This window comes from Bos taurus, chromosome 26 (assembly GCF_002263795.3).
Source record: "Bos taurus isolate L1 Dominette 01449 registration number 42190680 breed Hereford chromosome 26, ARS-UCD2.0, whole genome shotgun sequence".
Classification (NCBI taxonomy): domain Eukaryota; kingdom Metazoa; phylum Chordata; class Mammalia; order Artiodactyla; family Bovidae; genus Bos; species Bos taurus.
This window is the reverse complement of record NC_037353.1, coordinates 22,860,480-22,885,575: the sequence shown is the minus strand read 5'-3', so window position 1 is coordinate 22,885,575 and position 25,096 is coordinate 22,860,480. Positions and strand designations below refer to the sequence as shown.

The 25,096-nt window shown below is 49.2% G+C and overlaps 2 protein-coding genes, 1 non-coding gene and 1 pseudogene across 7 annotated transcripts; 2 read left to right on the top strand and 2 right to left on the bottom strand.

Moving 5' to 3' along the window:
• Nucleotides 1–11,909, top strand: PITX3 (paired like homeodomain 3). Of its 5 annotated transcripts, NM_001192305.1 has the most exons (5): nucleotides 1–182; nucleotides 1,673–1,792; nucleotides 9,671–9,804; nucleotides 9,979–10,181; nucleotides 10,698–11,909. In NM_001192305.1, the coding sequence occupies exons 3-5, from the start codon at nucleotides 9,687–9,689 to the stop codon at nucleotides 11,283–11,285; spliced, it is 909 nt and encodes a 302-aa protein (NP_001179234.1). In that variant the 5' UTR covers nucleotides 1–182; nucleotides 1,673–1,792; nucleotides 9,671–9,686; the 3' UTR covers nucleotides 11,286–11,909. The 5 variants fall into 5 exon arrangements, with proteins under 5 accessions (NP_001179234.1, XP_059737807.1, XP_015316144.1 ...); XM_059881824.1 differs by having other exon boundaries at nucleotides 91–1,792; nucleotides 10,698–11,617; XM_005225506.5 differs by lacking the exon at nucleotides 1,673–1,792 and having other exon boundaries at nucleotides 97–182; nucleotides 10,698–11,617.
• A 281-nt stretch (nucleotides 11,910–12,190) lies between these two features.
• Nucleotides 12,191–15,118, bottom strand: ELOVL3 (ELOVL fatty acid elongase 3). The gene is made up of 4 exons (NM_001192306.1): nucleotides 15,018–15,118; nucleotides 14,002–14,133; nucleotides 13,211–13,362; nucleotides 12,191–12,954 (listed from the first exon to the last, which is right to left on the bottom strand). Exons 1-4 carry the CDS (start codon nucleotides 15,116–15,118, stop codon nucleotides 12,527–12,529), a joined length of 813 nt encoding a protein of 270 aa, NP_001179235.1. The 3' UTR covers nucleotides 12,191–12,526.
• A 5,068-nt stretch (nucleotides 15,119–20,186) lies between these two features.
• On the top strand, nucleotides 20,187–22,903 carry LOC785229 (formylglycine-generating enzyme-like; annotated as a pseudogene).
• A 1,187-nt stretch (nucleotides 22,904–24,090) lies between these two features.
• Nucleotides 24,091–24,163, bottom strand: TRNAR-CCU (transfer RNA arginine (anticodon CCU)). Its single transcript has one exon. It is a non-coding gene; the product is annotated as a tRNA-Arg (tRNA).
• Between the last annotated feature and the right edge of the window lie 933 nt (nucleotides 24,164–25,096).

Genomic DNA, 25,096 nt, shown 5'->3' with positions numbered 1-25,096 from the left:
GCAGTCCGCGGCGAGGCTTACTCTCTCCCAGCGAGTCCGGGAGCGCCGGAGCGGAGCGGCGGCCCCGGGCTCAGGGGGGCGGCCCCCACCCCGGCCGGGTGCCCGGCCTCTGGCCCCTGCTTGCCCTCCAGACTGCGGCCGCCGCCGCCGCTGCCGGGAGTCTGCCTGCTGCGGGACTCACTGTGAGTGCTTGACCATGCGGGGACAGGGGCTCACCGGGCAGAGGGGCCATGGCCGGACTTCGGGATCCCTAAAACGGGACCTAGGGCGGCTGAACTGTAGAACGGTGCCTGGGGAACAGGTCGAGACTGGGAGAACGGACTGTAGACCTGGGGCCAGGACTTAGAAAAGGGGAAACTTAGAGCCAGGACTCGGGGGACTTAGAAGGGGAAGATTCGAGGGATCCGAAGAGAAGTCGGAGTCATGAGGTCAGGACAGGAGCTCTGCGAAGCGGCGCAGCGTTGGGAAACCAATTATCAGGAAGCTCCCTGGGAACCTGGGGCGCGGGGCCGACAGCCCGGGTGCTAAAAGGGTTGTGGCCAGCGGGGGGAGCTGGCGGCGGCCGCCCAGCAAGGGGGCAGTTGGCAATGCCAGACGCCCCCGGGCTGGGTCTCAGACTCCAGGGCCTGGGAGCAGGGGTGTGTTAGTCGCACACGCTTTTCTTCGTAGCTGCTTTGCAGTTGGGATAGGAGCCGTGTTGTGAGAACCCGACAGCGACCGTGTCAGATGGCCGCTGTTCGGGCTGCAGGGCCGAGGTTAGGTAGTCCAAGTGACCAGACGACGGGTCTGGCGGGTCCCAGGGCCCTGATGGGTTCCGACCTGGGAAAGCCAGGGAATCGGACGGAATGTCCGCCGCGCGCGGTTCTCAAAGCGGACAGAATGTCCGGGGAAGCTAGGTTGGTCTCTCTAGAGCAGACGCTGTGTCGGGCAGCGGTGGACAGAATGTCCCTGGCCGAGTGGCATGTTCATTACCCCGCAGCGCCTGGCCAGGGGCTGCGTGTACGGTGGGGTTCGCTGTGGTGGGTTGCCTAGAATCCCAGTTCACACTTTGCAAACTTGTCTCTCTGCTAGGGGCTGCGGGGCAGGGAGCAGGGACCGAGAGTGAAAGCTGATACGTGGCCTTGGGTTGGAGTGGCACCCGGAGACATTCCCTCTCCAACCTAGATTAGACATGTTCCGAGCATCACCCCGGACTTCCAGAATCCAGATTTGTGGAGACGGAGCAATGGTGGGACTGCTAGTGGGAATCAAAAGTAGGAAAGGAAGGAATGACTCACAAAGGGCAAGGAGGGGGGCAAGGAGGAGCCTAGCACAAGCCCCTGACAGCTTCAGTTCCCTCACAAACTCAGTCACCCCTAATTCCAGTACAGCTGACCAGACACCCCACCCCAGACTCTGCCTGGATTTCACCAGGCTAGAGTCTCCTTTCCCACAGTAGGCAGGAGCCCAGGCCCAAAGAGAAAACTGCAGCCCTTTAGCAAAGCAAACTCTGGGGTCTTGTTTCCCTTTTTGCTTCCTCAGTCCCACCAATCTCCCCACCACCCTGGTGGCTGAGTTGGAGACACATGGGATCCAGACACTGGGATCCAACACAGGACCCAGATTGCCCTCCATCTCTGGTTGGGAAGGATGTCTCAGCCCTACCCAACTACCCTATTTGCTTTTCCTACAGCTGGGAGAGGGCCCTGATTTCTTTGGATCCATACAATGACCGCCCACTCTGACTCCAACTCTTTACCCAGAACCCAGTTAAGCTGAAGGGAACAAAGTAGAGGGAACTCTTCTGATCTATGTAAGTAAGCAAACAGCCCGTTTTGCGACTGAGTTTCATGGGGACAAGTGCAGGGTAATATATTCAGCAATGAGTAATCTAAACAAGTGGGTTCCAACCTTTCTCACCCTCACCACACTCCCCATACGTCTTCCCCACACTCCCACCTCCACTCCTTAATTTTAAAGTTCACTTATCACTGGCTAGGACATTGTTTTCCAAACTCTTTTGTCCCTCATCCCTTTTTGATAAATATAGAGTCACATCCCAGTCACTCCCCATCACATTTTGATACCCTTTTCAAGGGGCTTGTGCTCCTATTGTCTTTGGAAAACACTGAAATTATGGGTGAAATGAAGGGATCTGAGTCAGGAACGGAATAGGGAAGGCGTTACAAATGGTGCTCTGAAGACCATACCCCTAGATTCTGCTTTTGCCAAAAAGGCAATGGCATTATAATAAAGATGGCTGGAAACAAAAGACAGAACCTTCTCTTGTCCCTGCATAAAGTTGTTTAGCTGATTGAATGCCTGGTCACTGGCTCTTAGGAAGAATGTCATGGACCTAGCGAAGGGTCAGAGAATGGTGGCAAAAGGAGGAGCTAGGGGCTGCTGGAGAGAGCAAACTTGAAAGTTTAGGCCTCTGGAAAGTGAGATAGGATGGAAATCCACAAAATAAGGAAAGACCTAGATAAGCAGATTTGTTTGCTCCCCAGATCCTGAAACCAGAGATGAGGGGGCCTCTTAGAACTGGAATGATGCAAGCACAGGATGAATGGGAAAATGTTCCTTGGCACACAGTGGGCAGCAAACTTCCCGAGCTCATTTCCAGGGAGGTGGTAAAGGCAGGAAGTAGAAATGGAATCCCTTAAGGGCTTGGAAGGATCAATGCATGTCAGAGCCACAAATGGTAGCTGGGGTGGAGGGGGCGAGGAGTGGCAAGAGCTCAGTCCCTGGTCTTAGGAGAACTGGATTAGAACCTCTTCAATCTCTATGCTGCTGCTACTGCTGCTAAGTCACTTCAGTCGTGTCCAACTCTGTGCGACGCCATAGACGGCAGCCCATCATGCTCCACCATCCCTGGGATTCTCCAGGCAAGAACACCGGAGTGGGTTACCATTTCCTTCTCCAATGCATGAAAGTGAAAAGTGAAAGTGAAGTCGCTCAGTCGTGTCTGACTCTTAGCGACCCTATGGACTGCAGCCCACCAGGCTCCTCCGTCCATGGGATTCTCCAGGCAAGAGTACTGGAGTGGGGTGCCATTGCCTTCTCCACTTCAATCTCTATAACCATGGACAAATTTATCTTTTAGAGGTGAAATGGAATGGTCATTCCGGGCATATAAGGTGGTTGTAAGAGTTCAATGAAATCATGTATTTGGAAGCCCCTTTGCAAATGGAGAAGAAACACAGTAATAAGAAACATTACTGATATTATTATGCTCAAACTGTAGGTCCACTGTAAGCACAGAATCTTCGTTTGGAAGGGTGCCTCTCAAACCTTAGATCAGCCTGCTAGCATCTGTGGTCCAGCCACAGGAAGATTCTCAGTGACAGATGGGACACCCTATCCTAGACTTCAGATGCCACCCACTATCCCCATCCCTCCTTGAGAAGAGTTCTAGGGAACTCCCCAAATGCCTACTCTCTCAGACCAAATATCCTGATCTGATCCCTCCCTGCCTCCAGCTCAAGGATGTGAATATGGGCCCAGAACCCAGGTCCAGGAATAGAGGGCAAGGGAGGCATGCTGGAGCTAAGTTGGGGGTGAGCATAAGAGAAACACACTACTCAAATCTTTTCTTCTCCATTCAATCTAAGTGATGCTTCCTAGCATGTAGGGGAGGCAACTAACCTGAAGATGGCACCCAGGTCCTGAGCTTTGGGAATATCTAGAGTGTCTAGTCTCTGGTCACTGACAGGGACCCATGATGAGTGATAGGGAAACAGAAGAGAAGATGTGGGGTGAGAAAGCCACTCTTAGAACTCTCCCTACTGCTTTTCCTCCCCTGAGGCCTTCTTTACTTTTCATCTGTCAGTTAATAGTTTCCCCTTTCCTATTTCTCCCCTGCCCAATCCATTCTGCTCATCATTGCCCAAAAAAGATCCCAAAGATATTGCTTTTAAGTCACTCTCTCTGCTTGGAGCGCTGCTTCTCAGTAGCGGGTTGCAGGGGGCAGTATAGGAGTGGGAGTGGCATGACACCGCAGGCTACACTGGGTCCATCTTCCTGGTGTGGTGATGTCACTTGAAGATGTCTCTTGGAGATTTGAAGAGAAAATATTATTTTTGTATTAAATTATACAGAGTGAAGTAAGTCAGAAAGAAAAATACCAATGCAGTATATTAACACATATATATGGAATTTAGAAAGATGGTAACGATGACCCTATATGCAAGACAGCAAAAGAGACACAGATGTAAAGAACAGACTTTTGGGCTCTGTGGGAGAAGGCGAGGGTGGGATGATTTGAGAGAATAGCGTTGAAACATGTATATTATCATATGTGAAATAGATCGCCAGTCCAGGTTCAATGCATGAGACAAGGTGCTCAGGGCTGGTGCACTGGGATGGACCCTGAGGGATGGGATGAGGAAGGAGGTGGGAAGGGGGTTCAGGATGGGGGACACATGTACACCCATAGCTGATTCATGTCAACGTATGGCAAAAATCACTAAAATATTGTAATTAGCCTCCAATTAAAATAAATAGATTGATTTTTTTAAAACAAACATGAATGTGGGATAGAATGCAAAATTTGCTTCCAATTTTAACATAAGGCTGAAGATCTCAAAGAAATTTCATACTGGCGGCAGCTCTTTCAGGTTGTACCCCTAGTTTCCCATACTATATTCTCTCTTACTAGTCTTAGGGGAGTTTTTCATAGAAAAGCTGAGAATTCTCTAGCTGAACCCCAACCCTTTGCCCCTCATTGGATGCCTCCACAGCCTGACCACGTTTTTCTGATGATCTCCCATTGCCCCCATCGAGACCCTGGCTCTTTTATTTAGAAGCTTCCGCTGCCTTCTCTGCCTCTCTAATTTCCAGAGCAGCTACATTCTCTGAGCCCCAAAACTTGATGCCACCTTACACGGGCTTCTGTGTCTCTGAGCTTCCACCATCTGAGAGTCAGGCCCATGCAGTCCATCATTTTATCCTATGCTCTGTTTGCCTCCCCAAACTGTAAGCTCTTAGAAGTTAGGGTCTTGTGCCCTTACTGTTCTTGGGTATCTTCTCTGACCGTGGGATTTCCCAGGCAAGAATACTGGGGTGGGTTGCCATTTCCTTCTGCAGGGGATCTTCCTGACCCAGGGATCAAACCTGCATCTCCTGCTTGGTAGGCAGATTCTTTACCACTGAGCCACCTGGGAAGCCCAATCTCTGATTTACCTCTTGATAAAGTAAGTGCATCAAATCATTGATGCCTCCACCTGAGTCTTAGGGTTTCCTCTTGGGGCTGTTGAACCTTGTCCATGGCTGTCTTCCTTTACTTTCATTTGCTCACAGCAACTCAGGAGACCAGACAGTGTGGATGCTCAGCATCCCTAATGTACATGAGGCTGTGTCCACTTAAGGGCCTCACTTTTAGTTTCAGGTTCCATCCTGTTTAGGGCTCTCAGATCAGATCAGTCGCTCAGTCGTGTCTGACTCTTTGCGACCCCATGAATCGCAGCACGCCGGGCCTCCCTGTCCATCACCAACTCCCGGAGTTCACTCAGACTCACGTCCATCGAGTCAGTGATGCCATCCAGCCATCTCATCCTCTGTTGTCCCCTTCTCCTCCTGCCCCCAATCCCTCCCAGCATCAGAGTCTTTTCCAATGAGTCAACTCTTCACCTATTCACTAACTTACTGCTGGCTGAGCTGAGCTACAGCATTACAATTCCATCCCCTCTTATCTTCCTTTTCATTCAGTCTCTGCAAGAAAAAGGTTTTCTCCCATTTCAGTTCCAGGGTGTACCTTGTGCTTTGGGCATTGCACTTACAACTACTTGGGGGCTCTCTGGCTATGGCCCTCGTCTACCCTTTGTCTTCAGGACAAAAGTGGGTGCACATGGAAGTAACCTTCTTGCCGTAAGTTGTGTCCCTTAGAAATCATGGCCTCCCCACTATAGCCTCTCTGCTCTGGGGCAGTCTCTGTTCTCCCACTTTAATTATCTTGGATATTTTGTCCTTACTGTGGTCCATGACAGCTTCCTGTAATTTCATGCTGTATTTCAGAGTCAAAGGTCACCTGCAAGCCCTCTATTCTCCCTAGGGCTGGGATTGTCACCTTGAAACCAGTGGTACTGGGCTATGTATCTATCCCCTGCAGGGCCTGTCAGAAAGGCTTGGGTGGGGCAGGAGGCCCCCCACCCCAAGAGCTGAACTCAGCACCACTGTTATCTCTTGACTCTTTCTGGTCTTTCCTGGTATGTCTGACCAGCATCAACCAAACCTGTGGCTTCTAGACCTATTGCTTATCCCTGTCCACTGAGTGAGGCGAAGTCCCTGGCTGCAGTCCCAACTCCCCAGCTTCCCGACCTCCAGCAGTTTGGGGGAGCTTAATCCTCAGCCAGCCTGTCTCCAGCTCAGACAACAGCTTGGCGCCCCCAGCCTCTGCCTGACCAGCCCACTGGACACAATCTGCTAGAGGCCTCTGCCCCCACCCTCTCTCTCTCTGTTGCCTTCTTGGCATTAGTGTTCCTACCTTTTCAGCTTCATAGGCAGGGCCCTTCTCAACCGCCTTTCCTCTTGCTGCTATTACTAACGCAGTCAAGAGTCTGAAGCCTTCATTCTTTCCTCTCCTACCCATCCCGGGTCCCCAGATTAGCTCCCAGTTTGGGCTACTTCACCCATGTGGCTGTTTCCTTATTGACTGGGCCCACTTTTAGGTTTCGAACAGAGCGCTCACAACACACACATGCATCCCTCTCTAAAATCCAGCATACTCACCTTTATTCACAGAGCAATTTTTCACTGGGAGACAGAAGCTAGGGAGGTGAACCAGTCAAGCAAAGGCAGAGACAAAAATGATCCCTTATTTCTGACTCTATCCTGAGCACCTTACTCAATGCCTAGCTCATAGAAGGTGCCCAACCTTCTCATTTCAATAAATGAGAAAAAAACTTGGATAGAGTTTGACCCCTACTCATTTTTAAATGTTATGTTTTATTTTAACCTCTTCACAATACTGAAGAGAGGTAGAGAAGGAATTATAATCTTACTTTTACAGATGAAAAGAACATGCCCAGAGAGGTAATTTGCCAAGGACACACAGCTAGTAAATTGAGGATCCAGGACATGAACTCAGATCTTTTGAATCTAAACCTAGTTTCTTTGCGGTATACCAGATTACTTTCCTGGGTCAGGGCGGGATTGGGGGGGTGCTCATCACTTTCTGCCCCCACCACGACCCCATCCTATTCTTCCAGCATTCTCATACCTTCCCCCACTCAGCCAAACAGGCTATCCCCAGCAGCCACTGAGCATAGACCACTTCGCTGGCTCCTCGGGCTTCCTCCTCCCCCACAGAGTCCTTAGTTCCTGGGACTGAGAGCTGAGGTTCAAAGGGGCCAGGAAGGGGGAGGGGGGATAATGGCTAGCTCCAAAACAGCCGAGGCAGCTGTCCCTGTCACAGAGAGAGGAGACTGTGTGACGGTGTGTGTCTGTCTGCCTGAATGTGGGGGCACATGTGTGGGAGAGAGTGTGTGTTTGTATGCCTCTAGCTCCAAGTCCAAGTGCTTATTTTGTCTGAGAGGGGGCCTGTATTTGTCTGCATATGTGTCTGTCTGTCTTTGGGAACACACAGCCTGAACTCTGCTTTCTCAGTCTCGTCTTTTATTCTGGCCCTTATCTTTCCTCACTCTGCCTCCCTCTGCTGAAATAAAGGGTGAAACCAAGACACAGGTATGGAATGCTTGGGGAAGGGGGAGTTTGGAAAATGGGAAGTCTGGAGCCAAAGCAGACTGGAAGGATGAATGGCAATCGTGGAATTCAGCTTTTCCTACAGGCAAACCCAACTGTCCTTCTTTTCCCAGCTCTGCATTGCTCCTGTGGGCCTCTGGAGAAGTCAGGGGTGTGGTTTGCAATTTTGAGGGCATCTTAGGGTATGAAGAGATTTCAGAGCACCCCTTTTTCCACCTGTTAGTTCTAAGCCTCCACAGCTACTTGGGAAGAGCTACTAGTCCAGGCTGCTCCAGGTCCCTCCCAAGGGCCTCTCCCTTCTATGGGAGCATCATCAGCCCAGTCCTAAGCCTCTGACTCTGTCCTCAGACCTGGAAGGCGAGGGAAGCTGAGCCCTCCCATCCCTGGCCTGACTTCTCTCCTTCCTTTGGGGTTCCCTTCAGCCCTGCTTCTCCAACCCTAGGAAGGGGTCTAAGGTCTAGTCCTCTCTGCCTGTGGAAAGAATAAGGACTGTTTCTCAGCCTCCTGCCTTGACCTCTGTCCCACTCAAACTAGCTTGGTGCGGGGGGTGGGGGGGGCAGCTGTCATGTCTGAGCTGGTTGAAGGGGGCATTACCATGTGCAAATACAGGCCACTGCCCATCTGCGCCTCTCTTAGAAAGGCTCCTAATCAATTCAGAGCAGCCAAGTGACACACGTCTCTATCTGGGCTAATCCGCCACATTAATGCCACCTTGCACAGCCTGCATTAAGTCCCTCTTAATGGGGAGGCAGATGGACCCCGCCCCCCTACATAGCTCTTCACCCCTGCTCCTTGATCCTTAGCCTCCATTGGTTCTCCTCTGACCAAGAGGCATCTGGAGTCTTGAGTCCCACTAGTGCCCCTTTCCCTTCCTCCCACCAGAGGGGGCCTGGGAGAGCTAGCAGAAAGGGGGACCCTGCAGGGGGAGACCTGGAGGAGGACCCAGGCAGGCTCCTGGGCAATGTCAGGAGAGATTTGGCATGGGGAGTAATGGTCAGAAGTGGCTTTTAAGAAACCTACACCCACAGCCTGAGGTGGGACTTCAGGAGGGCGTGGGAGAGAGTGGTGACTCATGGGGTGCAATGTACAGAAGCAGACAAGATTCTTAAACTTGTTTTTGATCCTAGAACCCTTTCTTCAAATGAAGTCTCTCAAGAAAGCATAAATAAAACCGACAAAAGCAGGGCTGCCCTAGTTGAAGCTGACCTGAGTAAGATCAGGCTAGATTTCTATCCCTGAGGTTAGCTCTGAGTTCCAGTCCCTGAGGGAGTTTGCGGGGCAGGGAGGACCCCAAAGAACACAGTTTGAAAAAGCAAACAAAAGCATATCTTAGGAATCTCACAGACCTGATTCAGATCATAACTCTACTACTTACAAACTTTGTGATCTTCATCATTACTTCATGTCTCAGTTTCCACGCCTAAAAAAGGGTGATCATACCTAACATTGATCCATTCTTGTGAGGAGAGATAATGAGGTGAAGGCACATAGTTAGTACTCATAAATGATAGCAGTGATTCTCCTTACAGGGAAAGTATCAGGTCTGGTTCAAAAGCAAATCCGTCCCATGGGAGAGTGAATAACACAGGTTCAGACTGGCTGAGAGGCACGTTTGAGTTTATGGGGATATTGGGCATTCGTGTGAGAGGGAATTTGATTTTTTAAGGATGTGGTGTGTGGTATGCAATGTGCTATAGTGAGGTTTTCACTAATTCAATGATTATTGAACACCAACTGCCAACTGTTCTAGATGCCCAGCATGGAACAAATCAAAATCTAGTGTGTATAACTGTGTATGAAACCTCTGAGTAGGCACCTTTCCCCACTTAGGCTGCTGTTTCCCCATTCTAACCTAGGGCACCTCAGATTAGAAGGGTAGCTTTATGTTGGTGGTTGAGAAAGGGGAAGATGGGGAAACACTTCTGTACTGGGAACGAGATAACCTGGAGATTTTATTCCCATTAACCTGGTCTGTGTCTTCTCTTACCTTCAGAGTTCTCGAGCCCCCAATGGAGTTCGGCCTGCTGAGCGAGGCAGAGGCCCGGAGCCCGGCCCTCTCGCTGTCAGATGCGGGCACCCCCCACCCCCCACTCCCCGAACACGGCTGCAAGGGCCAAGAGCACAGCGGTGAGCGCGCCCCCTTCTGGGGGTGGGGGAAATAAAAGCTCCATCCCTAACCGGGTGGGACCCTGGAGTGGGAGCCCGGGTGCGAGGTGGGGGACGGCCCACGGAGGAAGTCCCCGAGCCAGGGAATCCGCGCAGGCAAGGATGTGCTGTGACAGACCCCACCCCGGCTCCCAGATTCGGAGAAGGCCTCGGTTTCGCTGCCCGGCGGCTCCCCGGAAGACGGCTCGCTGAAGAAAAAGCAGCGGCGGCAGCGCACGCACTTCACCAGCCAGCAGCTGCAGGAGCTGGAAGCGACCTTTCAGAGGAACCGCTACCCCGATATGAGTACGCGCGAAGAGATCGCCGTGTGGACCAACCTCACCGAGGCCCGCGTGCGGGTACGGACCCTCGGCGGTCTCCCTCCACCACCACCCTCCCTTCCACCTCGGGCCTCCCTCTCGCGGGCCGCTCAGCAAGCAGCTTCGGAAACGGCAGCCTGTAGTTCTGCCCTGCCTGCCCCTTCCTCCGACCCAAAATCCGACGTCCCTCGCCCAGGGCCCGCTGCCCCCACGGCCTTTTTTCCACCAACCTCCAATCTCTTCTCTTCCTCCACCCTCTCACCCTAGACGGAGCGCTTCTTCTCCCTTGGCACTATCTCTGGTTCTTCTCTTCACCTCTCCTAGACCCCTCCTGCTGCCCTCGCCACCCCCCAATACTGTCACCCCCGACTCCGTCCCGCATGCGCTCCTCCCCAACCCCGTGCCGTTGCTCCACCACCCCATTCTCCTCCAGCCACCTTATCTTCTTTATACTCCGCCCGGACCCGGACCCCGCTTGAATCCCCCACCTGGGCGACCGGTCCACCAGCCGCCCTGGGGGTCCAGGTCCTGACTACCTTCCTCCCACGCCCGCAGGTGTGGTTCAAGAACCGGCGCGCCAAGTGGAGAAAGCGCGAGCGCAGCCAGCAGGCGGAGTTGTGCAAGGGCGGCTTCGCGGCGCCGCTCGGGGGGCTAGTGCCGCCCTACGAGGAGGTGTACCCCGGCTACTCGTACGGCAACTGGCCACCCAAGGCCCTCGGCCCGCCGCTCGCCGCCAAGACCTTCCCGTTCGCCTTCAACTCGGTCAACGTGGGGCCTCTGGCTTCGCAGCCCGTCTTCTCGCCACCCAGTTCCATTTCCGCGTCCATGGTGCCCTCGGGCGCGACCGCCCCAGGCACCGTGCCTGGGCACGGGGCCTTGCAGGGCCTAGGCGGGGGGCCCCCCGGGCTGGCTCCAGCCGCGGTGTCCTCCGGGGCCGTGTCCTGCCCTTACGCCTCGGCCGCAGCCGCAGCCGCCGCCGCCGCCTCTTCCCCCTACGTATATCGGGACCCGTGTAACTCGAGTTTGGCCAGCCTGCGGCTCAAGGCCAAACAGCACGCCTCTTTCAGCTATCCCACCGTGCCGGGGCCGCCGCCGGCCGCCAACCTCAGTCCGTGCCAGTATGCTGTGGAACGGCCCGTCTGAAGGGCGCTGCCCGTCGATCATCCCTGAGGGTGGGGCGGTAATTCACAGCCTCGACGGACTGGGGTTGTTTTGACTGGCTTGCCCCCGCCCTCGGGGTCTGAGAGGAGAGCCGGGCAGTCGGGGTTGGGGAGGCGGCCGGCTCAGGAGAGAGCCTTCCCCCACTCCCAGGCCTGAGGGGCGGACTGGACCCTTAGTCCGAGACCCTGGGACTAAGGCCAGGAACAGGGACCAGTTCCCCGGGGGGCCAATTCACCTTTGGCCCACCTCGCCTTCTCCAGACTCCCTCTCCCTGGTTTTCAAAGATAAATGAAATAAACGTGCGCGGACTGTCAGAGGCCTGGTGATTCAGAGTTGCGGTTGAGCTCCCTCCCCTCATCCTTCCCCATTTTTAAAGGAGAACTGGGTTTACAGGAAAGATGTGCGGGTCGAGGCTTCTAGAGCTTCAGTCCTCAACCCCTCAACCCCAGGATGGAGAGGCCTGGGGATTCCCGGAGCCAAGCGGCGCCCGAAGCGTGCGTGTCTGTGTAGGTGTGTATGGCTTGGACAAAGCTGGTACTGCAGCGCCGCCTCGTGGTCTCATGGAGGATAACTGGAAGGTCAGCTTTGAAGTGTCAGTTCTGGAACTTAGGAAGCCTACGACTTTAGAAATTTACTCCACCTTTGCGCATCTGTTTCTCACTGTTCCTATGAGGGGCTTTTGCCTCTAACAGCAATAAAATTCTGGTCTGTAACAGACATTTATTAAGTGCCTAACAGGCCTAGGATTCTTATTGAATGTCTCTGTGTGTGACTCTCAGCCTTCCACACACTGTTGTAAGCTTCTCACCCACTCATCATCCCACTGCCAGCGGCCCTCCTCCAACACAGCAGTCGCCTCCTTCCTGTAAATCCCCAAACCCTGAAAACCTTGTTGGAATCTTTAATTAAAAAACAGAGCAAGAAGGAGAAAGATTTCTGGAAACATAAATAACTCAGTTTGGGGGAGCCTCCTTAGTCCCACCCCCATCCCAGGGCCTGCTTGGCCTTCACATTAACAACAGAAACATCAAAGTACTAGATCATATCCCCACTCCAGGGGTGATACTTCTTGACTGTCATCATCTCCTGCCACCTTGGAGTATACATCCCATGGGGAAACCATACAGGAAAGGCTTCCTAATCATTCCCTCAAACCTAAGCTCAGCCCCTCAGTCCCCTGGGGAGGAGAGAGGGCTTGGGGCTTCTTCTCTTTCTCCAACTGTTTACTGGCTCTTGGTCTTGGCTTTGATCCTGGGAATTATGTAGTTTTGGTGGAAGAACTTGGCAAAAAGAACGAAATAGGTTGCATACAAGATGAAGGACCAGAAGAAGTGTTCCTCTGTGGTGTGGCATCCCTTTTCCTGTCTCCAGATGTAAGCCAGGATACAGACAGTGGCTCCTATAAACATCTGCAGGATCTGCAGGCTGGTGACGAGCATGGGAAACCAGCTGGGGGACTTCACTTTGGCAGCCTTCAGAGTGTAGTAGGTGTACATGACGGCATGTACACCAAAGTTCATGGTCATGAACCAGCCGCCTGCAGCCACCTTGTTCTTGTATCCAAAGCTCGAGTACACCAGCACTGTGCTGTGGTGGTACCAGTGCACAAAGATGAGTGGCCGCTTACGCAGGATGATGAAGGCCGTGTCTCCTGGGAGATGAGGAGTCATAGCTAACATATCACCTAGTGTTGGGACCACCCTCTGAACTTGATGTGGGGGCACATGGGAAATTTTCAGGACAGGGAGAGGGGTCTTTATGGCAGAGAATCTGAAGAGGGGCTTGGGTGAGAGGTGTTTTTAGGACCCAGGGGTGGGGAAGGAAGTCTCCATGTGATGGGTAAAGGGGAGGGCCTGTGGAGGGATGCAATTGACTGGACACCAGAGAGACAAACCCTTGCCACTCACCAAGTTCAACGACCTTGCTGAGAACAAACAGGAAGGACCAGAATTGGATTATGGGACTGTCGACGAAGGAGGTGAAGCAAACAGTTTGCTTTGGGCTCCCCCTAAGTAGCACGGCCCCCATGTAGCCCCACACCCTCAGTGTCCCGAAGATACTGAAATGGAACAGAGGAAAAGGGTGAAAGGGTCATTCCCAGGCACCTTAACCCTTGGCCTGGTCAAGTCACTGATCCAAGTTCCACCACCTCCCCACCCTTCCAAAGGGGTCACAGCTTCTGAGATCCCAATGCCAACCTGGTAAAGCCAACCAGTAATCTAGAAAATAGAAGACATGGAGGCTGGGGAGGGACCAGGGAGTGCTAGAGGCTGAGATTGAAAACTGAGCTAGGGAATAGGGTTCATAGGATGGGTAGGAGCCTGGAAGGAGACAGGTGGCAGGATGGGGGTGAGGAGGGAATATGGAAAGAAGGGGCTGGGGAAGTTATTGGAAGGTCTTGGGAGAGAGTGTTAGATGCAGAGAGTATTAGAGGCTGGGGAAATTGTTGGAATTATCCAGACTCAATGAGCACAAGAGGTCTCATGAGAGAGAGCAGAGACTACTAGTCTAGGAACTGGAGAAGAAGGAAGACAGGAGAGTGGAACCCGGGGAGAGGAGTCAGAGCTGAAAGAACAGAATAAGGAGAGAGTTAGGAGGCAACTTGGGCAGTTGATGCAACTGAGGTTTTTAGAAAGCTCTTAGGGATAGAATGAGGGTCTAGGGTCTATAAGATAGGTTGGAGTGGGGAAGGTCTTACCTGAAGACTGCAAGGCAAAAGGACCAAATGATGAGAGGTCCCTGCAGGTTGAAGCCCTTCCGTGCCTTCATGTAGTTTTGCCCCACGAAGATGAGCAGCAGGTAGATCAGAGCTATGGCGAATGAGGTTGTCCTGGCAGGCAGAAGGCAGAGTGGATGGGCTTATGGGTGGGAGCTGGTTAGAGGAATGTCCACTCATCTCCAGGTCAGTGCTCTGGATTGAAATTCTACTTCTGCCACTTACTAGCTGTGTGACACTGGAAAACCTACTTCCTTCTCTGAGCATCAGTTTCCTTATTTTTATGGGGGGAATAACACTCCTCTCCTGACAGTGTTAATATATGTAAAGTACTTTACACAGGGCAGCAGCTATAACCAAGGTTCCCGGGGTTGGGAGTGGGTGACAGCTGCTGGTCCATTTCTAGAAGCAAACCAAGGCTGTGATGTACAAAGAATGTGGCAACAGCTTCTGCCTGGTTGGTCATAGCAAATTGGCTGGAGCTCTGAGGGGCTCTAGGGCAAAGTCTGGGGAAATTTTGGAAGAGTATCCAGATTTTGCCTCCTTCTCCACAGCATGGATGATGGAACATTTGAGGAACAAGATGATAACTGTGAAGAGCAGTCTTCAGGCATCAGCCCATGCACGCATGCGCACACATGCAGCCACAAAGGATGGAGAGTCGTCTATAAGGTGGGTGGGAGTAGGAGTTCAGATCAACCCCAGTCTTCAGAGTTCTCACTACACTTTTCCCCGCTTGGTTTCTGTCTCCTCCTAAATTCTTCATCCCATCCTCTTATTCCTGCCTTTCTTTCTCACCTCTTTGAGGTGCCACACTACCTGTATGTACCTTGGACAACAGGGACATGAAGTCAGTACTGGGGAATCCGATACCTTTGCTCCTTAGCAAAATCTCTGTGGGTATTCTGTCTCGCCCTCCCCCATTCCACCAATCCCCCCAAATAGCGGTCATCAGAGTTAGGCCCCTAACATGGCCCTTCCCCTTCTACAGGTCTCACCAGTACTCCTCCAAAAAGGGCCTCATGTTCCGGAACAGCTCGAAGTTGTAGGGCTGGAACATCTGCTCTATTTCATCTGAAGTATTCACGGTTGTGACCATTTTGTTTTGCAGACGCTGAGGTCGGGAGCTGGACGAGAGCTAGGAGACAGAGGATGGAGAGAACCTTGGGGGCAGAACTGACTAGACCCGCGGCAAGGAACTCCGCGGCAAGCCAGAGCCTCAGATGCAGGCACGTGGGCTGCAGTCCAGCCGGCTTCCACAGCCGCGGCCACTGCAGTATATAATGAGAAATTGCAAAGCAGCGGTCCTAGGCGCGCCGCGGCCCCCCCGCTCCCGGCCTTCATCCAATCGCGACAAAGATGCTCCCCGGTCCCGCCCCTCGGCTGCAAGCTACTCTCTGATTGGTCATTCTTAAGGGCAGCGCCCCAGAAGCCTCCCACTACCTTAGGCCTTCGCCACGCCCACCTCCTCATCTTTTTCTCGCCCACCTCAACTCTGACCTGCTTAGTTTAGCCGCTGTGGCTTTGGGATTACTGGGATGTGACAGGCTTCTCCTGGCACTGCCAACTATAACCTTTGCCTCAGTTGGTTTTAGTTCTGACCTATCTGGCAATGAGGAGAGAATGAAGGTGTCCTCCGTTTCTCTAGTGCCCCCATTCGGAGACAGGGTGTCAGTTTCCCGCCTCCCCAAGACCCTGGGAAAACCAGGCTCATCCCCATGAGGATGGGTCAGGCAGGGGAAGGGGCAGCAAAGAGCCCTTCCCGTAGGCCCCTCTGCTTCCTTCTGGTCTGCAGTTGTAAGTGGGAGGGAGATGAATTGTAACGAGTTTTATTGTCGAGGTAGTTGGTGTTGATGTTTGGAGAGTTGGTTGTTGAGGCTGTGGTTTCTTTACAGTTTCTTGAATTCCTGCCGGCTCCAGCCTGATACTCAGTAATAACCCTGGGAAGGAAGTGGGGTCACCCTCTGGGCTTCTGGGATTATTGTCTTCAGGCTTCCTGGAGACTGCCAGGGGTTTATAGAAGAGGAGGTGCTGCTCATCTCCCAGTATCCTGCGGTTCTTCCCTAGTCTGTGTTTATCAAATCTACTTTTTCCTTGCCTGTGAACCCAGCCCCAAATAAATAAACATTAAAAAAATTTTAAGGCCTTACTCATCTGTCCCTTGTTTCTGTCCTAGACTTTATGAAAATGAGGGGGAAATACAAGGCTTGAAGGCAGTTTGAGACACGATAGAGATATGCAAAACAAATGCTAAGAGAAATAAATACAAAATATTTAAAATCATGAAGTGGCTATAAATGGTTATGTGCAGTAAGCCCACAGGCTCTGTAGCCAGAGGACCTAGGTAGGAATTCCAGTTTCACTTCTCAGCTACTGTATGAGCTAAGGGTGAGTGGGAAGTCCTGCCATGCTAGCTCAATGACCCCCAGGTACATCCCTTTGTCTCTGTTTTGTGTCATCTCTCACCTGGTTGCTACAGCCAGCACCTCTTCATAATTAGTTGACACTTTCTTCTCTGATACAGCACTTTCTATTGCATTAGGGGAAAAAAACAGTACCCAAACCTGGCATATCACCAACCCCAGAGCCACTGACCCAGTGCCTGAATGTATGCTAAGTCACTTCAGTCGTGTCTGACTCTGTGCAACCCCATGGACTGTAGCCTGCCAGGCTCCTCTGTCCATGGGATTCTCCAGGCAAGAATACTGGAGTAGGTTTCCATGCCCTCCTCCAGGGGATCTTCACAACCCAGGGATCAAACCTGAATCTTTTAGATCTCCTGCATTGGTAGGTGAGTTATTTACCACTAGTGCCATCTGGAAGACCCGTCTGACCCAGTGTGGCCTCAAACCATACTTTGAAAACCACTTCTTTCTGTCCTCTCATCCAAAAGAAGGTTCTAAAACCTAAATTGGATCATGCTACTTTCCTGCTTAAAACCTTTTGTGGTTCTGGATTGCTTCACACATAGCCTGACACTCAGAAGGTGATCAGTGCATATTAGATGGATTAATGAACAAACAAAAGAATGAGCATTGCAAGGATAATTCCACCTAGGGACTTCCCTGACAATCCAGTGGTTAATACTCTGCTCTCCCAATGCAGGGAGAGCAGGCTGGTTAGGAACTAAGATTCCACACACCACACATGCAGCCAAAAAAATTAAAAAAAATAAATAAAAAGAACATAGGTGTGACCACTTGTTGAGACCTTTACTAATTAAAAAAAATTTTCTTAAAAAAGAAAAGAATTCCACATAGGTATTACAAGACCTGGATTCAAATGCCTGTACATATTAACTAGTCCTGTGATTCTAGGCAAGTTACCTAACCTGAAACTCACATTCTTCATCAATAAAATGTTGAGAGTCACACTTGCCTGCCTGCCTCACAAGGTTGGGGTCAGTATACAAGTCAGATAACGTCAATGGAAGGATACTGTGGGGACTTCCCTCATAGTCCAGTGGTTAAGAATCTGCCTTCCAACACAGGGGATGAGGTTTGATCCCTAGTCAGAGAACTAAGATCTCACATACCTTATGGCAACAAAGCCCAAGTGCTGCAATGAGAAAGTTAGTGCACCACAATGAAGACTCAGTGCAGCCAAAATAAAATAAACGAGTAAATAAATAAAATGAAATTTAACATTTTTTACAAAGAAGGGATACTGGGGACCAGATACAAGGGAATGTCAGGGTGAATCATTTGGGGAGGTTTACAAATGCATGTAGAATATGTATATTCAATTCTGGGTTTCTTTCAAATATTTTACATTGCTTTTATCTGTGAAGTTTGATGGTAAGACTTAAGTGAGAGGTGTGTGTAAGAGCAGAAGAAGAAACACCTCCAGAAATTATTTCCTAGGGGAAACCCTCCCTGACCTTTGGAGTTGGTCTGCTACCCCTGTTACATATAAATTGCTCTCAAAGCATGACATTTTTTCTTTCAATTGAAGTCACTCAGTCATGTCCGACTCTTTGAGACCCCATGGACTATAGCCTACTGAGCTCCTCTGTCCATTGGATCTTCCAGGCAAGGGTACTGGGGTGGGTTGCCAATTCCTTCTCCAGCAGATCTTCCCAACCTAGGGATTGAACCCAGGTTTCCTGCATAGTAGGCAGACACTTTACCATCTGAGCCACCAGGAAAGCAAAGAAGAGAGTGGCCCATACGGGGACTCATTTCATTCAATGAGAGCTTATAATTATGATTTCTTGTTTAACACTTGTTTCCCCCACTAGTCCTTGAGCTCCATAAAGGCAAGGAACATGTCTACCTCTTATTAACTACCAAAAGTGCTGTTTAGTTGCAAATTCATGTCCAACTCTTTGTGACCCCATGGATTATACCCCGCTGGACTCTGTCCATGGGATTTCCCAGGCAAAAATACTGGAGTGGGTTTCCATTTCCTTCTCCAGGGAATCTTTCTGACCCAGGGATCGAATCCGCATCTCCTACATTGGCAGGCAGATTCTTTAGCTACCAGAAACATCTTTCTAAAACATACATTAGCTCCTGTCATTCCTCTTTAAGAACAAAATATTTGAGACTTTCCTGGTGGTCCGGTGGTTAAGAATCCACCTTCCAATGTGGGGGGACAGGAGTTCCATCCCTGGTTTAGGAACTAAGATCCCACATTCTGTGAAGCAACTAAGCTCCTGTGCCACAACAAAGACTGCATGTATCACAACCAAGACCCAATGCAGCCAAATAAATAAATACTTTTTTTAAAAAAAGAACAAAAATTCTTCAGGACCAAGGTCAGATTCCCAAGGTTAGTCCTGACTCTTCCTTTCCAGCCAATGTCCCATCATTCCTCAGCTCCAGCATCCTGTGTCTTAGCTATAATGGAAGAGTCACAGCCCCATTACACAAGCACCATATTATCAGACTTTTCAACCTGTTGACCTCTTTTCATATTGTCCCCTCTCCCCATACATTATTTTCTCACCTGGATAAATCTTATTCAGCCCTAGCTCTAAAGTCACCTACCCTGCAAAAGCCTAATCTTTTTCAGGCAGAGTCAACCCTTCCCTTCTTTGTCTTCCACCCACAGGCCTTTCCCCAAGCAGTTTGCCAGGACTGTGCTTCTACTGAGAGAGTATAGCTACTCTTATGTTTCCTATACTATCCTGGTTCCCCCACCCTATTCCAAAGGATCATTTTTATTAGGTCACTGCCCCTTTAAGGGATGTACACAGCTCCTAGCACAGAGTGGGCACTCAGAATGTCTGTTGCTTTGAATCGAGTAGGCATCTAACAGGATAAACAAGTAATAAACAACATATTTATTTTTAAAAAGACTCAACTTCCTTAGTAATTAGGGAAATACAAATTAAAGACTGTAAGTATAGTATGGTTCCAATTAACAACCATTAAACCAAGTAAAAATTAGATACCCAACGCTGGGTATCAGCGTTGGGAAACAGATATATTCACACCTGTCTAGGGCCAGGTAATAATCCTTCTAGAGGCATACTTAGGTAACACTTGGCAAGAGCCAACTGGCTTTCTTTTGACCCAATCTCTCATCTAGGAATTTAAAACCCAGTGAAATAGAATAAAAGAAAAAAAATCTATATGTACTAAAACACTTACATCACTGGGACTCAAAAAAGCTGCAAACAACCCTATAATGAAAGCTTAAATTATTAAATACTAATATTATAAAACAGCTTGCTGCTGCCAGAACATGGAGAAACACAAAACCATGTTTACAAAGTAATGTGAAAGAAAAACAATATTTAAAACTATATAGCCCAACAACTATTAAGCCTGTGCTCTAGAGCCCAGGAGCTGCAACTGCTGAGCACATGTGCCACAACTACTGAAGTCCATGCACCCTTGAGCCTGTGCTTCAAAACAAGAGAAGTTTCTGCAGTGAGAAGCCTGTGCACTGCATCTAGAAAGTAGCCCCCACTCACCACAACTAGAGAAAAGCCCATGAAACAATGAAGACCCAGCACAGCCAATACATAAATTGTGTATATATATATATATATATATATATATATATATATACATACACACACACACACACACACACACACACACACACACACACATACATATACCTGTATGGCCCAGCAGCATGGTGATCCTGCTACTATAGCAAATAATGATAGCTCGTCTCAGATGATGCCTGATGTTAGCATGCAACAAAGCACCATGTTCCCCCGCCCTCATGTGCAGGCCATGCAGGGAAACAGTGCCCCCAGAAACTACTTCTCCGGCCATCGGATGCCTTTCAACGCACCTTCCATTGGTGCACCCAATGGAAATCAGATGTTCTGTGGTCAGAATCTAGGCTTCCCAGTCAATAAGGATGTCACACGAACAAACCCATTGTTGGTCAACTTATTGCAGAGTGATATCTCTACAGGCAATTTTGGGGTACACAATAAGCAAAATAACATCAATGCAAATAAACAGAAGAAGAAACCTCCTTGGTAGAAGAAAAATAGCGAATCCAAGCACTCCAGATACTCACCCAGCTGGTCTGGAGGAGGCTGATAAGCAGCCATTACCTGGAAAACAAGGAATTAGCTTGGAAAACTCAGGCCCTAAACAGCCAGAATTTTCAAGCTGACCATCAGGCCCTTCACAGAGTTTGGTCCCAAAGGAAACTCCAGCCACAACACTACAGGGGTCTGTTCCCAGGTTAGAACTCAAGGCAAATGCTGCCATAGTCTCTGGACAAAACAGAGAGCCCAAAGAGGTAATTGAAAAGTCCAAAACTCCAAGCCAAATAAACGCTCAAAGTGAAGAGCTGGCTTGTGGCTTCTGACAATATGGAAAATGGACATCGTGAACCATCCTCTCTGCTTCAGCCCCTAGCTCTGCTAAAGACATAACCAATGTCGTGCAGTCCAAGCAAAGAAAATCCAAGTAAACAAGCTGGATGACAATGTGGTATTTGTAAATGTGTGTGAAATTCACAAAAAGTAATTTTGAGGTGTGACTTTTTAAATCCATTTCTGTACAGTTAGTTATCTTGACAATGTGATTCTTCTCCTAGTCCCTGCAACTTATTTCGTAAAGTACAATGGGGAAAGCTGTTGTTGAACTCTTTAGATGTTGCAAGATGAAGTTCAAGGTTTCTAAAATGTTGCCACATATTGAGGAGGGCTAATGTGATTACATTATTAGTTTTCACATTTCTTAACCAGTTGAGAGTACAGGGTAATCTTATCATGTATGGATGTGAGAGTTGGACTGTGAAGAAGGCTGAGCGCCAAAGAATTGATGCTTTTGAACTGTGGTGTTGGAGAAGACTCTTGAGAGTCCCTTGGACTGCAAGGAGATTCAACCAGTCCATCCTAAAGGAGATCAGCCCTGGGGTTTCTTTGGAAGGACTGATACTGAAGCTGAAACTCCAGTACTTTGGCCACCTCATGCGAAGAGTTGACTCATTGGAAAAGACTCTGATGCTGGGACGGATTGGGGGCAGGAGGAGAAGGGGACAACAGAGGATGAGATGGCTGGATGGCATCACTGACTCGATGGACGTGAGTCTGAGTGAACTCTGGGAGTTGGTGATGGACAGGGAGGCCTGGCGTGCTACGATTCATGGGGTCGCAAAGAGTTGGACACAACTGACGACTGAACTGAACTGAACTGAATCTTCTCATGATGTGCTGTGGAAGTACTGTGTGTGAATAGCAGTAGCAGGGCAGAAAGAATCTTCTCATTTGGAAATGTTGTAAATAATTTTATCGTGTAGTGTTTTGGATATATTTGTTGTAGAAATGGACCAATGAATAAAGAAAATCTAAGGTTTTTTAAAAACAAACAAAACAAAAAAAAACAAAAACTGTATCTAGCTCATCCTCTTGTTGCCTCTGCTCTTGATGAGGGGCCCAGGCTGGCTGGTGGGAGGCAAAGAGGCCTGGGCGTGGTGTTCCTCACAGGCTCGGGCAGTTTGGGCATTCCCCAGTGCCCCGGGGTCTGTAGCAGATGGGGGTTGCACACCTATACTCACAAGACGCCCGGAGATCGGCTGTTTCTACCCACCAAAATGGCCCCATCCCTGCCAGAGTATTTACAATGGGCACTGATGATCCTCAGATAAAGTAGGATGGAGAAGCATCTGTGAAGAGAGTTGCTATTGATGCTTTTTACAAGGACGCCTGTGAGGTCAGTAAGGCTAAATTTGAGAAGCTGTAAACTCAACCAGCTATTTGACAGAGCATGACAAGTTTGCTGACTCCTTTGGCTTTGAAGAGATGTTGAGTGAGCACAGGAAGTCTGATAGCCAACAGGCAGTTACAGATGCTCCCTGGTGGTTACCTGTTAAAGGCACTACCTGGAGACACCCGGAAGGGCCCGACTCTACTGTTTGACCCAGGCCAGATCACCCAGGCTCCTGAAACCACACCGTTGCCTACTGCACCTGGGCAGGGAAGTGGTTACCCATGAAAGTTGAGTGGGAATATTGCTGTCGAGGAGGTCTGCAAACTAGACATTTCCCCCGGGGCAAGAAACTGTAGCCAAAAGGCCAACATTATACCAACCTTTGACAGGGCGAGTTTCCCATGACCAACACCAGAGACCACAGAGACAGTGTCTGCTAACGCCTTTCCTCATAATGGTTATGGTTTATATCAATATAGTAGGGACGCCTAGGAGTGGACTTCAGACTGGTGTGGACCATTCACCATTTTGTCGAAGGAATGATTAATCCAAAAGGCCCTCCTTTGGGGAAAGACTGGATGAAGAAAGGTTATCCTGCATGCACCATACAGATATCGCTGTGCTGCTTGAAGCCAGGACGCACCTCACAGTGCTGCTTGGAAACTGGAATTCTGCTGTGCAGCTGACAGCCTGCCCACCACAGGCTAAGAGCCATGAAAAATCTTCCTGAATCCACGAAGAAGCCGTGTTTAGCCTGTATGAGTCTTCCCTCAGAATGCTGAACAATCTCGTATGAAAAATTCCCACTCCAAGGTGGGTTACATAACTGACTGATGGCTAAAGGAATCACATTGCAAGACCAAATTGCTAATCTGCACCACCTTGTGTGGGGTTTCTCAGGAGGCAGTTAATGGTAAAGAACCCACCTGCCAATGCAGGAGATGTAAGAGATATAGGTTCAACTCCTGGGTGGGGAAGATCCCCCGGAGGAGGGCATGGCAACCCATTTGAGTATCCTTGCCTGGAAAATCCCACTGATAGAGGAGTCTGACAGGTTACAGTCCGTGGGGTCACAAAGAGTTGGATACGACTGAAGCTCTTGCCCACATTAGCATGTGCACTTTATCATTTGGTGAATTTTATGTTTACTTTCGGAGAAGGCGATGGCACCCCACTCCAGTATTCTTGCCTGGGAAATCCCATGGACGGAGGAGCCTGGTAGGCTGCAGTCCATGGGGTCGCTAGGAGTCAGACATGATTGAGCGACTTCACTTTCACTTTTAACTTTTGTGCATTGGAGAACGAACTGGCATACCACTCCAGTGTTCTTGCCTGGGGAATCCCAGGGACGGGGGAGCCTGGTGGGCTGCCGTCTCTGGGGTCACACAGAGTCGGACACAACTGAAGCGACTTAGCAGCAGCAGCATGTTTACTTTTGATAAAGACGAAGGAGTAGAGGGCACCCTGAGTTAGGCTTCAGGAGGCCTGCATTCTACCCAGGCGCTGTCCCTGGGGTTAGACCCCAAGGTCCCACACTAGACCTTCTTGGGCCTCAGTGACCTACCTCATCTCTGCAGTGAGGGGATGAGTAATATAATCTCTGAGGCTCTCTCCCAACTTGCAAATACTCAGAATATATCAGATTCTATTGTTATTTCATAGTGAGAATTTATGATGTTATGTCTTAGCTATTTCTTCCATGTGTGAACCTTGGGTGAAACTAATTACGTAAAATATTAATGATTTTTTCTTATAAATTATTTTTAGAAAAGGATGGGGGGTGGCAGTGATGAGTCTTTCTATTCACATTGTATTTTGTTTTTTCTTTTTTTTTTTTTCAATTTATTTATTTGGCTGTGCCAGGCATTAGTTGTTACAAACATGATCTTCAATCTTTGATGAGCAGGCAGAGTCTTTAGTTGTGCCATGTGGGATCTAGTTCCCTGACCAGGAATCGAACCCAGACCCCCTGCATTAGGAGTACAGAGTCTTAGCCATTGGACCACCAGGGAAGTCCCTTGTTTTTTCAAGGATGGTTCACTCAAATTCAGCAATCTGAACACACAGGAACATCACTGGGGTGACTCTATTGTGCTTTATCTTTTTAAAAAATATTTATTATTTATTTGGCTGCACTGGGTCTTAGTTGTGGCATGCAGGTTCTTTAGTTGTGGCATGTGGGATCTAGTTCCCCAACCAGGGATTGAACACCAGCTCCCGTGTTGGAAACTCAGAGTCTTAACCACTGCACCACCAGGGAAGTTCCTACTGCTGCCTTACTTTGTGCTTAATTTTTTTCTAGTGCACTATTTTGATTCTCTTCTCATTTCTTTTTCTGATTTTGTTTTTAGTTATTTTCTTAGTGGCCGGGTGTTAGAGGTAACAGCTTCGGTTAATAATAATCTAGTTTGAATTAAACCAACTTAGCCTCAAGAGTATACAAAACTCTGCTCTTACATAGCTTCATCCTCCCTTCCTTATGTTGTTATTGTCACAGATTACATATGTATGCATTGTGTGCCCATTGACATAGATAATTGTTGTTTTTGCATTTGTCTTTTAATCATATAGGGAAAAAAGAGAAGCTACAAACCAAAAATACAACAGTACTGGATTTTACACCTAACTATGTAGGTATAATTACTGGTGTTCTTTACTTCTTTGTACAGTTTTTAGTTACTCTACTTTCGTTTCAGTTGGAACAACTGTTTAGCATTTCTTGTAGGGCGTGTCTGCTATTATAGCAATAAGTTCTTTAGGTTTTTTTAAAATCTGGGAAAACCTTAACTTATCCTTCTCTGTCATTAATAGTTCTTTTTCTGTTATTATAAAGTTCTATATATTTGTACTTTAAAATGTTAAGAACTGTCTTGTGGGTTTTTTTCCAATTTTTTAAATTGTGGTAAAATACACGTAAAATTTACCAGCTCAACCATTTTTAAGTG

What these genes read in the sequence shown, in the direction of transcription:
- PITX3 (XM_015460658.3), top strand. Translation starts at nt 9,561, where the DNA reads ATGTTGGTGGTTGAGAAAGGGGAAGATGGGGAAACACTTCTGTACTGG. An exon ending in CAAGGGCCAAGAGCACAGCG is followed by an intron (nt 9,805 to 9,978) that starts GTGAGCGCGCCC and finishes CCCGGCTCCCAG; the next exon opens with ATTCGGAGAAGGCCTCGGTT. An exon ending in TCACCGAGGCCCGCGTGCGG is followed by an intron (nt 10,182 to 10,697) that starts GTACGGACCCTC and finishes CCACGCCCGCAG; the next exon opens with GTGTGGTTCAAGAACCGGCG.
- ELOVL3 (NM_001192306.1), bottom strand. Translation starts at nt 15,118, where the DNA reads ATGGTCACAACCGTGAATACTTCAGATGAAATAGAGCAGATGTTCCAG. An exon ending in TTTTGCCTTGCAGTCTTCAG is followed by an intron (nt 13,363 to 14,001) that starts GTAAGACCTTCC and finishes GTTCCATTTCAG; the next exon opens with TATCTTCGGGACACTGAGGG. An exon ending in CAGCAAGGTCGTTGAACTTG is followed by an intron (nt 12,955 to 13,210) that starts GTGAGTGGCAAG and finishes CTCATCTCCCAG; the next exon opens with GAGACACGGCCTTCATCATC.